Source organism: Ovis canadensis, chromosome 13, assembly GCF_042477335.2.
Source record: "Ovis canadensis isolate MfBH-ARS-UI-01 breed Bighorn chromosome 13, ARS-UI_OviCan_v2, whole genome shotgun sequence".
Lineage (NCBI taxonomy): Eukaryota > Metazoa > Chordata > Mammalia > Artiodactyla > Bovidae > Ovis > Ovis canadensis.
The window spans coordinates 87982970-88001341 of NC_091257.1; the positions used below are offsets into that span (position 1 = coordinate 87982970).

General features: G+C 47.2%; 1 protein-coding gene across 1 annotated transcript in view; it reads right to left on the reverse strand.

Annotated features, from left to right (window-relative positions):
• The window catches only part of JPH2 (junctophilin 2), a 74117-nt gene extending 63680 nt beyond the window's left edge, over positions 1 to 10437 (reverse strand). The window contains exon 1 of the mRNA XM_069548608.1: positions 9552 to 10437. Coding sequence (XP_069404709.1) covers positions 9552 to 9930 — 379 coding nt within the window. The 5' untranslated portion in view covers positions 9931 to 10437. The remainder of the gene's footprint in view (positions 1 to 9551) is intronic.
• Between the last annotated feature and the right edge of the window lie 7935 nt (positions 10438 to 18372).

Genomic DNA, 18372 nt, shown 5'->3' on the forward strand with positions numbered 1-18372 from the left:
CAATCCTGGAGCCTGGGGGAAAGCAACTTTGCCAGGTCCTGGGTCAGTTCGGCCATGCTGAAGGCCTAGGAAGCCAGGAATAATTGAGGGTGGAGGGCGCAAAGGGATCAAGGGGATAGGGTCTGGGTTCAGACGCCCCACTGGCTGCTCCGAGGCCCCTGTCTGTGTGCAGGCCTGCTCACGACCCTTACGTCCACGTGGCTTGTGTAACAGGCATCCCTCACCCTCAGTATCCAACACTGAGCTCCTGATCTTACCTCTTTGAATCCTCATCCTATCTCAACTCAGGGCAACGCCATCCTTTGCAGCTCAGGCCTTGAAACCTTCCCTGACTCCTCTTTCTCTCCACACACCTGCTCTACAACCCATGAGGCCAATCTATCGGCTCCACCTTCAAAATGGACACGGAGTTCAACTACTTTTCCCCACCTCTGCTGCCCCAGGAGGCTGATCCAAAGCATCGTGGCCTCTGAGCTGTATCATTGCAATAACTGATTCTAACCGATCTCCGCGCTTCTACCTTTCTGCACCGTCTCCTCCCCCAGTCTCCCAACACAAAGCAATCCCTTTAAACAAAGTCAGAGCAAGTCTTTTGTTTTATTTTTTGGTCATGAGGCATGCAGGAATCTTAGTTCCCTGATCAGAGATGGAACCAGTGCCCCCTGCAGTGGAATTGCAGAGTCCTAACCTTTAGACCACCAGGAAATTCCCTCATATTACTTAAAAAAAATTTTTTTTAACTTTTTATATTATATTGGAGCATAGCCAATTAAGCATGTGCTGATAGTTTTCAGTGGACAGCAGAAGGACTTGGCCATACATGTACAATTATCCCTTCTACCCCAAACTCTTCTCCCATCCAGGCTGCCACATAACATTAAGCAGAGTTCTCTCTGCTATACAGTAAGACCTTACTGGTTATCTATTTTAAATATAGCAGTGTGTACCAGTCCATCCCAAACTGTGTCACTTTTATAGCCCCCATTTTCCTCAGGATCACAGCCAGATTCTTACCACGGCCTCCTAGGCTCTGCATGAACAGCCCTCTCTCCACACTTGTCCCACAGGAATATTACACAGGGGAAGTGACAGCCTTCTCTGTACATCCCACCAAGGGCCCCTGTTGCCAAGTTGTCCTGTCGTCAGCAATGTGAAATTTGATCACTTTGTTAAGATGATATACATAAAGGATTCAAGTTGTATTATAAATAAAAGGAAGAAAAGCATGGTGCATGAAACACAGAACTGGGCCACCTTCCGGCCTTGGGGTGTCGCCCCCATTCTACACAGTTCAAACAGTTGTCAGCAGCACATCACATGCTTGAATGCTTCCAGGCACGAGGTGCTCACTCCTTGCTAGAGGGGAGGGGCTTCTGGAGTTCCTATGTCCCTGGGTCGCCCTGTGGATTCTGCCAGGGAAGTCTGGGCCATTCGACTCTCAGCTATGCAGGAGTAAGTAGGGGAATCAGTCATGACCAGACCTAACACCCACCTACTCTGTGGCTCTAGCTTGGGAAGGGATAGGAGAGAACTAGGTCTAGGGCAGGAAGCAAGCCTGTCTCCCTCACCCCACATTCTGCCCTCAACCAGGGCCCTTAAAAAATGAGACTGGACATTCCCCACAAAGGTGCGGCACCCAGGGCTGGTCCAGGGAACAGCTGCTGGGGACACGGAATTAGCAGGCGCTGGAAACATGCCAGGTTGATGAATGCCAAGGGCCTGGCCTTGGACAGGGGCACGTCTGGGGAGATTTGGCCAGCTGGACACATGCATCCCAGAGAACAAAGCCGCAGAGAGGAGGACGAATGACGTCCACTTCCCTGTCTTACTCAGGGTCCACTCTGCTCCCCTGGGGGTCCAGATAAATGCCAAGAAGCTGCCTTCACAGTAGCCCAGCTGCCTGTCATGCTGACCCCTGGCCGTGAACTGGGATGTGAGATTTTCAAGATGAGGTTCAATTATGCTGATTCTACATTCGCAATGGAATCCACCTGACGTGGCTTCCGCCTGCACTGGCAGGACCCAACACAGTACTAAGCAAATCAAATGCTTGGCTTCTTAGGTGCTCCCAAATCAAAAGCTAGGTTTTGTACTGAAATATTTTTCCCCAAACAGAGGCAGCTGTAGTTCAGACCATCCTGAATTAGTTCGCCCTTTGGTCTGCGAAGGAAACATGGAAAAGAAGGGGTACATTTCAGCCATTCCTCTGAGCCAGGCATCACGCTAAGCCCTTTTCATGGATTATCTCATTTCATGGTTTCAGTCATATTTTGAGGGAGATTTTGACAGCCTTAGTGGAAAAAAAGGAAATGGAAGATAAAAGAGGCCACATGATATGCCCATGTTTGTAAAATGAAGAGGTGGCTCCACCTGGACTTGGACTCAGATCTGGCCACTTGAAGTCCCAAGTGCTTAAGTAACACGTCTTTAGTCCCATTAGATTCTCTTAGGCCTTTTACACTTAAGCTTTAATAGTGATCTAGAATTTTTAAACTAAAAGACGTTCCTTTTAAACCTGAAGAAACCCCCGCCCCAAAAAACCCCACCAAAACTAAGAAATTAATTTAGTAACATAAAAGGACTGAAGGCTAATGTACAAAAATAACTATATGCCTATAACCTAGCAATGAACAATAGGAAAAAGGAAATTTTAAATGCCATTTATAATATCATAAGAAATAAAATACTTGTTAATATTACTTTTTTAAAAAGTGCAAAACACTAAAAATGCTAAAACATTGCTGAGTGAAATTAAAGAAGATGTAAGTAAGAAAGGATATATACCATGTCCATGGATTGGAAGGCTCACTGCTGTTTAGATGTCCATTCCCTCCAAATTGATGTAAAAATCAAACGCATTTTTCTTTTAACTATTTTACTCATAATAACTCTCGAGAGTCCCTTGGACTGCAAGGAGATCCAACCAGTCCATCCTAAAAGAGATCAGTCCTGGGTGTTCATTGGAAGGACTGATGTTGAAGCTGAAATTCCAATACTTTGGCCACCTGATACGAAGAGCTGACTCGTTTGCAAACACCCTGATGCTGGTAAAGATTGAAGGTGGGAGGAGAAGGGGCCGACAGAGAATGAGATGGTTGGATGGCATCACCAACTCAACGGACATGAGTGAGTAAACTCCAGGAGTTGGTGATGGACAGGGAGGCCTGGCTTGCTGCAGTCCACAGGGTCGCAAAGACTCAGACACAACTGAGGGAATAAACTGAACTGAACTGACAGAATAAAAGGAATGTAATGAATGCATCAGTATGAACAATGCATCCAATTGTTAGAAAACTAACTAGGATCCAAAAACTAGAAAAAAAGAATTTAAAAGCAACAAAAGGCTTCCCTGGTGATCCAGTGGTTATGAGTCTGCCTGCCAATGCAGGGAACACAGGTGTGATCCCTGGTCCAGGAAGATCCCAGCTGCCTTGGAGTAACTAAGCCCAGGTGCCACAACTACTGAGCCAATGCTTTAGGGCTCATGAGCTGCAACTACTGAAGCCTGCACGTCAAAGCCCATGCTACGCAGCAAGAGAAGCCACCACAATGAGAAGCCCTGAGAATCCAGGGCACTGCAACAAAGAGTATCCGCCACTTGCCACAACTAGAGAAAGCCTATGCGCGGCAACGAAAACCCAGCATAGCCAAAAATAATACATTAAATATTTTTTAAAAAAAGCAACAAGATCAACAGTTTGCACAGATCTGTATGGATGAGTCTCTCAAATTCGCTAGTGAAGAGTTAACATAATCACTTCTTTCCAAACTGCCTTTGGTTCTTGTGAAGTTGTGCTGAATATACTTCCTCACGATCCATCAAATGCGTTTTTAATCAAATTTCCATCAGGCCTTTTTGGTAGAAATTGACAAGCTGATTTTATAATGTATACAGAAATGGAAATAATCTAGAATAACCTGAAAAGTCTTGAACAAAAAAAGTTGGAGGATTTACTCTGATTGAAAAACTTGTTTTATGGAAGATTGGGATTGACACATACGTACTACTGTATATAAAACAGATAACTAAGAAAGACCTACTGCATTGCACAGGGAACTCTGCTCAATACTCTGTAATGCCTGTGTGGGAAAAGAATCTAGAAGAGAGTGGGTGTATAACAGATTCACTTTGCTGTACACCTGAAATTAACACAACATTGTAAATCAACTATACCCCAATAAAAATTTACAACATAAATAAATAAAAACTTACTTTAAAGTTCAGTAACCAAGACATCATGATATTGGCACAAAGATAGACACATAAATCAATAGAAATGATATTCCTTTGGGGAGCGAATATAGAAAGAAATATGAAAGTTAAGTTTCTTCAAGGAATACATGGCACAGACCCAGGTCATGTGACAGCAGATATTACTCAGGGCTCTGTGCTGTGCTTAGTCATTCAGCCGTGTCTGACTCTGTGCCCCATGGACTGTAACCCACCAGGTTGCTCTGTCCACGGGGATTCTACAGGCAGGAATACTGGAGCGGGTTGCATGCCCTCCTCCAGGGGATCTTCTCCCCCCAGGGATTGAAGCTAGGTTTCCCGCATTGCAGGACGTTTCTTTACCAGCTGAGCTACTTAGGGCTCTAGCTTGGAAAATTCATTTAACTCCCATGTTCAGTTAGGCTAAAATGAGCTGAAGCCATCAGTGTGGGGAAAAACAAAGAAATCTGTACCCAGAGCATAGAAGTTTCCATTTTTGACCCAATTGTCATACTTACACATAAAAATACCATCATTTCAGCATGTAATAATAATAATAATAAAGCACTAACCACATGCCTAATTCTAAGTATTTAATGTATAACAATACTTCATTTAATTCTCTCAGAAAGAGAAAATAACAATTCTATCAATTGAAATTTGCTCAGTCGTGTCCACCTCTTTGTGACCCCATGGACTATACAGTCCATGGAATTCTCCAGGCCAGAATATTAAGTGGGTACCCTTTCCCTTCTCCAGGGGATCTTCCCAACCCAGGGATTCGAACCCAGGAATCCACAGGCAGATTCTTTACCAGCTGAGTCACCAGGGAAGCCCAATTCTATCAATGAGATCACATAAAAGAAAATAGCAAGTATAACATATAGGGAGAGAAATATTACTTCACAATGACTTGTTTCAGCTTTACATTTTTATATGTATGCATAGAACTATAATAGAAAATACATATGTTAAAGTGGATTATAATCATTAAAATTTGAAAGTCACTAGTGTAGTAGAAGAGAGAATTAAGAAGCCTCAATAATATAATGCATGTATGATTCTTAGCACAGAGTCTGATAAAGACTAGTAAAGACTCCGTAAATGGTAGAGATGGTTATTACTACCGTCACAGAGTCTGGTAAAAACTAATAAAGATTCGGGACTTCCCTGGTGGTCCAGTGGTTACGAATCCACCTCCCAATGCAGGAGACGCAGGTTCTACCCCTGGTTGGGGAACTATGAACCCACAAGCCTTGCGGCAACTAAGCCCGCGTGCCACAACTAAGATCCAGTGGAGCCAAAAAAATAAAAACTGGTGAAGGTTCAACAAATGGTGGAGAAGACAGTTGTTACTACTTGGTCTTGATATGGCCAACTTCATGGGCATTCAACCTGTACAGTCACACAAGACTCTGAGCTCAGAAGGGCCCTGAATTGGGTTTAAGGCTCTGATGTCACCATCTTGAAATTCTTAATTTTGAAGAACGGGCCCCGCATTTTTGTTCTGCACCATGTCCCTAAAGTATGTAGCCAGTCTTGATTATTTTGTGTAGTTGTTTATCATTTATTAAAATGCTGATTTATAGTATAAAATATTTAATTGTCACTTATGATGATCAAATTCCATCTCGGCCTCTTATCAATTAGAGGACTGTCGATCTCAGTGTCCTCATCTATAAAATAGGGGTAATAATAGTACTTCCTGGTAAGGGTTAGAGTGAAAGTTTAAGTAACACAATGCTCGCCATGTGCCCAGATCAGCACCAAGCACATCGTTCATACTCCAAAAATGTTAACTATTATTAGCTTTAGGGGGAAAAAAAGTCAACCTTGGGCTTGCTTTTTCCTGCTGCACATTTTGGGGAGGGGATTATTGAATTAGATCCATCGTCCTGGAATTTATTTGAGCACCAGATTCCTTATAGAATTTGATGGCTCTTGCAGGAAATACCTCCCAGAAAAAACACAGAGAGTCCTGCAGTTTCAGGCTATTCGTGGGCCTTGGAATCCTAGGCTCAGGCCCAGGTCAAGATCAGAGGAAAACTAGTGGCGGTTCTAGTCTCTGGGTCTCGGGTGGGAACCGCCAGGCAGCCATGCAGCTGTGGATTACTACTTAAGGGCCGGGTGTGCTGGCTTTGGGCTTTAAGTCAGCAGCTATTTTTAGCTTTGCTATATATGGCCAGGGGAGGAATGTGGGGCTATAGATGGGGGAGGGGTGCCAGGAGGCTTAGGGCAGGGTTTGGAAGACTCCTCCGCCTGGACTATCTTCCCCTTCCGACCAGAGAATTGGAACTTCCAGCCAAAGCGACAAGCAGAGGGGGAGAGGGAAGGTCTGTGGGTTTAGGGATGACTGGGGCAGCCATGAAGATGTCAGGTCAAGTCACTTTACAACAGTAATATTCCTATTTTTTGACTGTGATCTGCAACAAAAAATACATCTGAATCATGATACACACATAAACAGATGTTTCGATACACAAAATATAGATATATAATTTCCAACTGAACAAACATTTCAGGAATCAATACTTTAATCTCATTCTCTATGAAACACTCTGATATTTTCTATTCTGTTCTGTTCTATTCTTCATTGCTTTCAAAATGGAAGTCATGACCCACTAAGTTGATTTGGCCAATGGGTCGACACCTCCAGTTTGGAAAGCTATTCTTTGGTTTGGAGCAGGCAGACACCTGTAACATCAGACTGCAAGGTAAGCCAGGGAATGGAGGAAAGCAGATGTGTTATCACTTGGATCAAGGCTTCTCAAAACAGAATAAGACGCAAATCTCAGCTTGATCTCCGCTGGACAGCAAGCTTTGGACTTCAGTCTTTGTACGCTGTTCTCACCACCCGGAGCAAGCATCCTCCAGGTTGTCACCTGGCTCACTCCGTACTTCAGAGCCCCACTTGTCACTTCCTCCAGGAAGCCTCCCTGATTGCCTCAGTCTGGTTAGCCACCCGCTTCTTGCTCACTTAGCCCCCAGCATATCCCTGCTTGGCACCCAATACAATTTTTTGTTACATTCCCTGGAAGGCAGGGTGACCTCTCCCATCCTGTTCAGTTCTACACTCTCCCCATCCCCCACCCCACCCACCCAGTGCTGGCTTCCTAATAGTCACTCAATAAATATTTACTGAATGAATTAGTGATAGTTAATAGTAATAATGGCAACTGCACATTCATCCCATGAGAAAGCTTAGGAGAGGTTAGTATAAATCCATTTTAGGGATGAGGAAACTGAAGCTCCAAGAGACAAGAGAATACGATAGGGGCAGAGTGGTGATCCAAGGCTGCCCGGCTCCCAGCCGTCCCTAATCCCAGGATCTTATTTGTCCACATTCCCCTCAGTGCTACCCAGGATGGGGCAAAGGGCAGGTCCTTAACAACCCCTGGGAAAACTGATGACAGGTTGATTAAAGAGATTTTCCGAAGCAGTGGCCACATCTAATTTTGGAGGGTTGTGTTTGGGGGAGAGGATCTCTGAGGTTTCCAGACCCCCTGGATGTGGAGCTGTCTCATCCGAGAGGAGAATCTGGGCTTCTGACAAACCAGAGGGGCAGACCTCCCAATGACCTGGCCTGAAGAGCTCCTGGACATGCCTAGGCTAAAACCCAGGGCCCTGCAAACCTTTGTGCCCCAGCCCACGCCCACATCTCCAGCGGCAGCCCCAGCAGCCCAGCCTGCACCCCTCGTTCACGCCTCTCCCACTCCTCCCCGCCCCCAGGCGTTCTTGCTGTTCCTCGTACGTACATACATATGTGCCAAGCCCAGTCCCATCTCAGAGCCTCTGCAGTCACCTTTCCCTCTGCCTGGGCTCTTCCTTCCTTCTCCCGTCCTCCCCACTTAGGTACTCAGACACCCGCCCTCCAAAAAAAAATTTCCCTCTTCCCTCTCTGCTAGTTTTTCTGTAACACAGGTAACTTTTGGAAATTGCATCTGTGTTTGTTTTCCTGTTTATTTCTGTTTTCTTCACTAGACAGGGAGCTTCCTGAGGACTTTGCTTGCTCACTGCCTCGGACCCTGGGACTTGCTTTGGGAGGGTGCCTGACACATCATTTGTGCTCTATGAAGGAATGAATGGGTTTTTCCTGTTTTAGACATATTGGGACATCAGCCTGTAGTTTCCCAGAAATATTGCTGTATCCCTGTGACTCACATTCATGCTCACACACACACACACACACACACACACACTGTGTGGGGAGGAGCAATAGTGTAAGGAAGGGAAGGAACTTTCTGCACATGCATATTTGCACCACTTTGCCTGGTTCACTGATGCCCAGCAAGCCTGCAGGGACTAACTCCACTTGGTAACTGGAACATGTGAGGTTTGCTCTCTGCTCATCCCCAGTACTCTGCGCAGTGACTAGTATAAACACCTGAACTGCACTGAATTGCAGAGGTTCCGCAAACAGCTCAAGGTCACCCAATTAGAAAATGTGGAGCCAGATTTAGTCCAATTCCAGCCAGCCATTGCGCCACGAAAACTCTGTTAACAACCTGTTAACATCCAGGTGCGTTGGAGGTTGAGCCCTCACCAGATAGCCAGCAGTAGGTAACCCAGTCAGAAGCCCATCCTATACCTGAGACCACTGTCTACAAGCCTCACAAACACAATCTTCCCATCAAGATGCAGTTCCGATGTCACCTCCTCTAAAGCCTCCCCTGACCTCCTCAGACCTAACTTTCCTTTTCTGCCACAGCACACTGTAAATACTTGTATATAATTGTTTGTCTGCCAGCATATCTTTGAACCCATGGACTCTATCCTATTTCTCTCTACCTCTAACCCTTTTTACAGTGCCTGGTGAATAAGTGGTACTACAGAAATATTCACTGAACAAAAGTATGCTTGGGTGGATAGATGGATGGATGGATGAGTGGGTGGATGGATGGATGAGTGGTTGGATGGATGGATGGGTAAATGGATGAGTGGATGGGGGGTGGATAGATGAATGAATGAATGAACACTTCATGATCTACTGGCTGAAAATAATTTTCATGGCAAAATTGACATTAGACATCAGTTCTTCTGGAGTATATTCCAGAGCTCTTTGTACACCTAGCCTGCCACAGTGGCAGTGGTGTCTTATTGAATGTGTCTTGAATGTGTGTTTTTATGACAGGCCTTGTACCAAGCATGTCTGCCAATTCTCTCGGCAGCTCTGTTATTGGCCTCACTTTTCCTGACAATGAAATGGATGCAGAGAGAGGTGGAGCTGCTTGCCCGATGCCACACAGCAAATCATATCCTGGCCCCTCCTGCCCCACCCTCCGCCACCTTCCTCACCCCATCTGGCCCCTCCCCAGGTCTGCAGGCTGCAGGCCGGGCTCACCTCCATCCGCGTAGGTCTCGGTGCCATAGCCGTCCTGCAGGCCGTTGTTCCAAGTGCCCTCATACTTGGCACCGCTGCTGCTGCTCTGCCGGGTCCCGTAGCGGCCCTTGAAGCCGTGTGTCCACTCGCCCTTGTAGAGCCAGCGTCCCTTGGTCTCTATGCCCAGCCCGTGCCGTTTGCCCTGGCTCCAGTATCCCTCGAAGGTGTTTCCGCTGGGCCAGGTGTAGACACCCGCCACTTCAAAGCCAAAGTTCCAGGAGCCCGAGTATTCCCCCTGGCCCTTAGGGCCCGTGCACAGGCCGTGCCCATGGGCCTTGCCCCCCTCCCAGCCCCCGCAGTACGCCCCACCATCATCAAAGTCAAAGCAACCCCCGCTCATCTCATCGTAGCCCCCGACCTCTTCACCGTTCTCCAGCTTTGGGGGAGAAGGTGATGGGGAGAGGGGGTGCCAGCAACTCTCTCCAAGCAGCTCAGGGCTGGGCGGCCCCCTGACTCACCGCGCCCCGGGAGGAGGGAAGCGAGATGCCACCCGAGGCTGCAGGAACTTAGGAGCCAAGTCAGCACTGAGTCGGGCGGTCAGTGCCATGCCTGGGAGGCCCCCACTCAGTCGGCCAGAGGAAGGCTGCCAACCGAGGAGGAAGTGGGAAGGAAAGGTTCGAAGTCTCCACAGAGTGTCCCCAACCTGGCTTCCATGGAGTCAAAGGAAAAAGTGCTGTGATCCCTTTAAGAAGTGCAATGGGAGGGGTGGGGTGGAGGGGTCCCCAGTCTGTCTTCAAAAAGGAGAACTTTTCCTCGGTGACAGCCCCCAGCTCAGAGGCTGAATTCCCGGCAGCCTGCTGGCCCCCTTCTCCTCCACCCCCCCGGGTGTGCCGGGCTGTGATTCCGCGCCCTGCCCCGCCCCCCTCCAATCCTACCCTCCTCCTGGGATGGAAAGGTCAGTGTTGCCCTAACAAGGCCATTGGATCTCAGAGGCTGCTCCCAAAATAACCCCCCGGCCGGCCCAGCCTCCTTCAAAGCGGGAGGGGTGTTTCAAACTGGGCTAGTGCTTCAGACTCGGGGAGTGGCTGGAGGGATGAGGAAGGGAAGCTGAGAGCAAGTGTGGGTAGTCGGGGCAGGCGATAGGCGGCTTTTCTTCTCTTGGGTAAAGAAGAGCTCCGTTCCACCTCCCCGGTCCCTTGAGTGTCCGGCAGGGAGGGGAGAGGAAGACCCAGTCCTGAAACACTTTGAAATCCCCCTGAGTGTAGAAGCTGGCGAACCTCAGCACCCGTGCCACTCATATGCCCCGACAGGACCCGGGGCTATCAGAGCATCGCTGCCAACCCCATAAAGGAATCTGGTGACTTAAAGAGAAAGGAATGGGCATGGGGTCACATATGCTTTTGAAAGCGGAGGAGGAAACTCGGGAAGAAAGGTGAAGTTCTAGAAACAGTGCGGTTAGATAAAGTGAATCTAAGTCTGACAACCCAATTCCCGCCCCGCCCCCGCCCCCTGGGAAAACCCCGGGAAGAGCCCCGTGCAAGAAGCATCATCTGGATCACTCCCTTTCTCTCTTCTCAAGGGCGAGGAGCCCACCCTCTGCTCTCTAGTTCCAAGACGATCTCCTGTACCGCCAGGAGATCGTCATAGAAATACTCAAGGATCATGTTTTTTGTTTTTTTAAAATTCTCTTTCCAAGCTCTCTTTTGCTGTGCTCTCCTAAGAGCCTGGGAGGCCAGATTTCAGAAAGCTCCCAGGGCAAGGTCAACAGCAAAGAGGCTGACCAGCCCTCAGGTTCCCACCGAACTCCAGGAAAAGGGACAAATAAATCTCCATGATGAGAGGCGGTGACCAAGACCTAGGGGTGGAAATTTCAGACTTCCCTGGTGGTCCAGTGGTTAAGAATCCGCCTGCCAGTGCAGAAGATACAGGTTTGATCCCTGGTTCTGGAAGATCCTACATACCCTGGAGCAGCTAAGCCCGTGCGCCACAGCTACTGAGCCTGAGCGCCTGGAGCCGGTGCTGCACAACAAGAGAAGCCACCGCAATGAGAAGCCCGCTCACCGCAACTAGAGAAAAGCCCTCGGGCGGCGACGAAGACCCGGTGCAGCCAAAACTAATAAACAAATAACAGATTTAGGGTTTCATTTGTAAAAATGGAAATCCCAACTGAACCCAGGGTTAATAGGAGCACAGTAATTCTGTGAAAGAGAGGAGCCAGCAAGCACAGGAAGCTGTGCAAGCGTGTGTGTGTGTGTCTGTGTGTGTCTGTGTGTCTCTGTGTGTGTTGCGGGGGGGGGGGGGGGTGTGTGGCAGTGAGGAGGATAGAAATCACCAAAAAAAAAAAAGCCCAGAAGGCACTTGAGAACATGCAACTATTATTATCTCACTTCAAACATATCTGTCATACTCTGAAACCCATGATGACTTAGGCCATTTCAAGTCACCACCAAAGATGTGTCCTTGTTTAAGAAATGGATAGACAAGCCTCTCTCCCTTCACCCTTAGCTGATCCTGGTTCTTATTACCACTTGGTTCCTTCCTTCTTCACAGTCCCCTGCCTTGAAGAACCCTTCTCTGCCCACATTTTACCCCCAGATAGAAACACCCAGCCCCGGAGCTCTTTGCCAAGCAGAGACGCAGCAAAAAGCAGCAGATAAAGACTGTCTCGTCTGGGTTTTGACTCACCCCAGCCCCCTGCCCCGCAGGTTGCCTGACAGCCTGGTTGCCCAGTTCACTGCTGAGGCCATCTCAGTGCTGCCCCTGTAGAACTCTGCTGTTGCCACTTCTGACCAACCCTGGAAAACCACGCATTTCTTTCCACCTCTGCTCTCCAGGGGACAGGAAAGAGCATCTCCAACTGGAAGCCAGAGGACTCTGAGTTCAATACCCTTTGTAGTTTAAATGCCCGGCAAATCGGCATAATCCTGTCCTAAGGCTGGGCGGCTGGCTGCTGTGTCCTGGCTGTTCCAAGTGTAGCAACTGTTCATCCATACGCCTCCCTACAGTGGTTCCTCCCAACGGCTAGTACACGTAAAAGTCACCTGTGGAACTTAAAAATGGGAACAGATTCCGGAATCCCACCCCCTCCCCAACCTACCAGATTGTCCTGGGAGGAGGCTCCAGCACTTGCATTCTTTTTAAAATCTCCTCGGACAAATCTGACTCTCATTCCCAGTAAAGAACTACTGTCGGTTTTCAAATTAAGAAACAGTTTCTTAATAATGTACAGATCCATGCCTTCACTGTGTAGGGTAGATAGTTATGGAATTAGATTTGTGTTCAGATCCTAGTTCTGGCCCTCACAAGCTGTGTGGCTTTAGACTAACTGTTAATTTCTCTAAGTCACAAATTCTTTGTCTGTAAAAGCACCTATCTCAACGGATTCTTAGGGTTTTTTTTTTCTAATTTATTTATTTTTTAATTGAAGGATAATTTACAGAATTTTGTTGTTTTCTGCCAAATATCAACATGGGTCAGTCATAGGTATACATATGTCCCCTCCCTCTTGAATATCCCTCTCAAGAATTCTCAGTTGCAAGGATAATAGTATCTACTTTATATGGCTGGATGAGGATTAAGTGGGTTAATGGTGTAAAAACACTTGTGCATGCACGCTAAGTCACTTCAGTCATGCCTGACTCTTTGTGACCCTATGGACAATAGCCCACCCAGCCTCCTCTGTCCATGGGATTCTCCAGGCAAGAACACTGGAGCAGGTTGCCATGTCCTCCTCCAGGGGATCTTCTCAACCCAGGGAAGTAAGTCTGCATTGGGTCTGTTACCTCTACGTGCATTGGCAAGCATGTTCTTAACCACTAGCGCCACCTGGGGAAGCCTGTAAAATGGCTCAGAAGACACTAAATACCTAATAAATGTTTGCTGTTATTAATATTATCCTCACACGATAGATTGCTCTTCACAACCTAAATATCCATTGACAAGTGAATGGATCAAGAAGATGAGGTACATGTGCACGAGGGAACACTGCTGCTGCTGCTGCTGAGTCACTGCAGCCGTGTCCGACTCTGTATGGCCCCATAGACGGCAGCCCACCAGGCTCCCCCGTCCCTGAGATTCTCCAGGCAAGAGTATTGGAGTGGGGTGCCATTGCCTTCTCCGACGAGGGACTACTACTCAGCCATAAAAAGAATCAAATGTCATTTGAGGCAACATTGATGAACCCTAGAAATTATCACTTAGTAAGTGGCATCTGGTCCCATCACTTCATGGGAAATAGATGGGGAAACAGTGGAAACAGGGTCAGACTTTATTTTGGGGGGCTCCAAAATCACTGTAGATGGTGATTGCAGCCAGGAAATTAAAAGACACTTACTCCTTGGAAGGAAAGTTATGACCAACCTAGATAGCATATTCAAAATCAGAGACATTACTTTGCCAACAAAGGTCCGTCTAGTCAAAGCTATGGTTTTTCCAGTAGTAATGTATAGATGTGAGAGTTGGACTGTGAAGAAAGCTGATTGCCGTAGGATTGATGCTTTTGAAGTGTGGTGTTGGAGAAGACTCTTGAGAGTCCCTTGGACTGCAAGGAGATCCAACCAGTCCTTTCTAAAGGAGATCAGTCCTGAGTGTTCATTGGAAGGACTGATGCTAAAGCTGAAACTCCAATACTTTGGCCACCTCTCAGACAACTCTCACTGGAAAAGACCCTGATGCTGGGAGGGATTGGGGGCAGGAGGAGAAGGGGACGACAGAGGATGAGATGGCTGGATGGCATCACCGACTCGATAGACATGAGTCTGAGTGAACTCCGGGAGTTGGTGATGGACAGGGAGGCCTGGCATGCTACGATTCACGATGTCGCGAAGAGTCGGACACAACTGAGCGACTGAACTGTACTGAACTGAGCTGAAGTAAGTCAGAAAGAGAGAGACAAATACCATATGATATCACTTATGTGTGGAATCTAAAATATGGCAAAAAATAAAGTTATCTACGAAACAGAAACAGACTCATGGACATAGAGAATGAACTCATGGTTGTTAAGGTAGCAGGCAGGATGAGGGAGGGATGTGGTGGGAGTCTGAGATTAGCAGATGCAAACTATTATATATAGAGTGGATAAACAACAAGGTCCTACTGTAGCACAGGGAACTATATTCAATATTCTGTGATGGACCATAATGGAAAAGAATATGAAAAAGAATGCATGTGTACGTATAACTGAATCACTGCGCTGTATGGCAGAAATTAACACACTGTTGTAAATCAACTATACTTGAATAAAATAAAATAAATTAAAAAAAATAAGTTGCTTTTCATACTATAATGCTTAATAAAGTTATTACCAAAGGGAAGAAAGTGAAAGTGAAGTCACTCAGTCATGTCCAACTCTTTGTGACCCCATGGACTGTAGCCCACCAGGCTCCTCCCTCCATGGGATTCTCCAAGCAAGAGTACTGGAGTGGGTTGCCATTTCCTTCTTCAGGGGATCTTCCTGACCTGGGGATCGAACCTGGGTTTCTCACATTCCAGGCAGATGCTTTAACCTCTGAGCCACCAGGGAAGCCTAAGGGAAGAATCACCCCTTAAATATTAAGTACCTTAACACTGAAGCACTCCTTACTCTTCCCAATGTGTATTTACTCAACATTACTCTGTGATTTTCCCCTTTTCAAACTGATAAGTTATATTATTGGCAAAGGGACACCGATTTCTTGACAGTTTAAGTGAGGATTTCTCTGGCGGTCCAGTAGTTAAGATGCTGCGCTTCCAATGCAGCGGGCACGAGATCAATCCCTGGTCGGGAAACTAAGATCCCACAGGCCGTGCAGCACAGCCAGAAGTTTCGGTCAATTTTTTTGCCAAATTTGGTACTGGCCTTACCTGACCAGCCTTCACTTCTTTGCCTCGCCCTTTAAACCAGTGACTTTCAGGGAAAGGGAGACCCCTTGTGGCCACATGTGCATTACAACAGATTTTTCTTAGAAAAACCAAGTTCTACATTTGAAACTTGGAACGAATTTTAAATTGCTTTTAAAGGTAGCTATCCCATTCTCTCTTTTTCGCAGGTTTTTTCTCACTCCACAGTGTTGTTCTTCGGTCAGAAGGTGCAGTCACTTGCTTCCCTTGTCTCTTCAATTTCTCTAGAGTGACTGCTTCCAAGGGAGGGAGGGGAGGAAGGGACTGAAAATCCAGAACAGAGGGGAACGCACACAGAAGTCTACTCAGGGCTCACGTTCCTTCTCAGCACCGAAGACTTGGTTAAAGAAGCCTCACCTCCCCAGATAAGTTACCTGGCTGGGTTATATGCCTTCCGACACGCTGACTCCTTCCCCCACCTATGAGCTGTCTGAAGCAAAGATTATCTTCCTTCCAAAAAAAAAAAAAGGCCTGAATACCTCCGAAGTGCCCGCCTGGCCCTTCAGCTCATCTTTCTGTGCCCAGCACCCTCACAAACTACGTGCCCTCATCTTTCCTTCCTATTTGGCAGCTGACAACTCCTGTCTTGAAATGCTTTTTCACTCTACTCCTAAGGCTTGTCTCTCGGTTCTGTCCTGCCTCATTAGCTGCTTCCACACAAGTCTCCTGCAGGTTCCTCCTCATTGCCCTGAGCTCTAGACTTTGGAAATGACCCAGAGCTTGGTCCTCTTACCGAGTATCTACATTTACTCTCTAGGTGATCTCCTTTGGCAGCAGAGTTTTCAGTAACACCCACACCCTGATGGCTCCTAACTTTGGATCTCCAGCCTGTCCCGCTCCTGATCTTCAGTTGCATATCCAACCACCGACTCAGCATCTCTACATGATATCAAAACCAAACTCCCAAAGTCTCCTCCCAAATTTGCTCCTCCAGCCAACTCCCACTGTATTAAACCTTGGGAATCATCCTTAATTTCAATCCTTCTCTCACACCTTATGTGTACACATGCTAAATTGCTTCAGTCATGTCTGACTCTTTGAAGCCCTATGGACTGAAGTCTGCCAGGCGCTTCTGTCCATGGAACTCTCCAGACAAGAATACTGGAATGGGTTGCCATGCCCTCCTCCAGGGGATCTTCCTGACTCAGGGATCAAACCCATGTCTCTTATGTCTCCTACATTGGCAGGTGGGTTCCTTACCACTGAACTTCCCTGGTGGCTCAGATGGTAAAGGATCCGCCTGCAGTGCGGGAGACCTGAGTTAGATTCTGGGTTAGGAAGATCCCCTGGAGAAGGCAATGGCAACCCACTCCAGTATTCTTGCCTGGAGAACCCCCATGGACAGAGGAGCCTGGCGGGCTACAGACTAGGGGGTCGTAAAGAGTCGGACATGACTGAGCGACTTTCACTCACTCACTCTTTACCACGAGCACCCCCGAGAAGCCCATATCCTTATATCCATCACACCTTATATCCATCAGCAAATCCCTTTAGCTCGACCTTCAAGATAATTCTAGAATAGGTCTTCTCTGCTGCACTGCTAAGGGTCTGAGCCACTTGAAACCACTGTCTGATTCACTGCAGTAGCCTCCTGCCTGCCTCCTTCCTTTCCTTTTCCTAGCTCCCCTCTTAGTCTACAGAGCAGCCAGTGCTCTTTATAAAAGACAAGTCTGATGTCTCTCCTGTCCTCCAGACCCCCTCAAAGGCTCCCTGTCTCCTCACAAACCAATGCCTTTAAAACGGCCCAGGAGGGTCTCCATGATCTGCCCGTGACCCATGCTTCTGTGACCTCGCCTGCTTCAAGGAATGCTGCCAGGAATGCTCTTCCCCCAAATATCCACATGGCTCACTCTCGTTATCTTCAGGTCTCAGCTCAAATGCCACCTCCTCACAGACACTTCTCTACCACAAATGAAGCAGCAACTCCTCCCCCTGCCCTAGCCCTTGCTGTCTCCTAATCCTCCTCTCTCCATAGCATTTTCTCCAAGGATATGATGATGCCCTATTCCCAGCACCTGGTAGAGCATGACTGTGTTAACAGCACTTAGTGAAGATTTGTTGAATGAATGTTCAATGAAGTTACACGTCAGGATGCTACTTTTCAAAACATCAGAGTAAAAATCCCTCAAACCACAATTTGAATCTGTTTTCCAGGATGCATCTGACAAACATTGGTCCCACAAGTTGGACTCACAAATGGTCGACTGTTCCAATTAGGGACACATATTAAAGCTGGCCCAACTGGGTTTGGTGGCGTGATCTTGGGCTTCCAAGATTCAGGTTTAAAGGAAGATTCTGACTAAGATGTAAATCTTACAACTCATTCCTGCAAATCCGGAGTTCCCAAGCTTTTGTCTAAGTGTGGATTTCTCCAACAGGTTACTCAGCCATTGGAACTTGGTCCTTTTCAGTTCTGATGCTCCTCTTAACAACTCTTGAGTAAAAAGCGGGCATCACTTACCCTTCTCCTGTGACTGTTCTGTTAATATACAGAATTGAGTTAATAATTGGACTGCTGCTTTGAAAAGCAAACTAAAACCTTAAAAGACTTAACAGACTTAGAAATTATTTTAATTCAAGTAACATGTTCAGCTCAATTTGCTCTTCTTTCTAGTAAAAAAGGAAAAGCAAAACACTGTGTAAGTTGGGGAGTGGGTGGGGGAGGGGCCATAGGTGCCTTCATAACCGTAAGCGCTAGTGGCCCAGGTTCAGTTCAGTTTAGTCGCTCAATCGTGTCCAACTGTTTGCGACCCCATGGACTGCAGCACGCCAGGCTTCCCTGTCCCATCACCAACTCCTGGGGCTTGCTCAAACTATGTCCACCGAGTTGGTGATGCCATCCAACCATGTCATCCTCTATTGTCCCCTTCTCTCCTCCTGCCTTTGATCTTTCCCAGCATCAGAGTCTTTTCCAATGAGTCAGTTGTTATCAGGTAGCCAAAGTATTGGAGTTTCAGCTTCA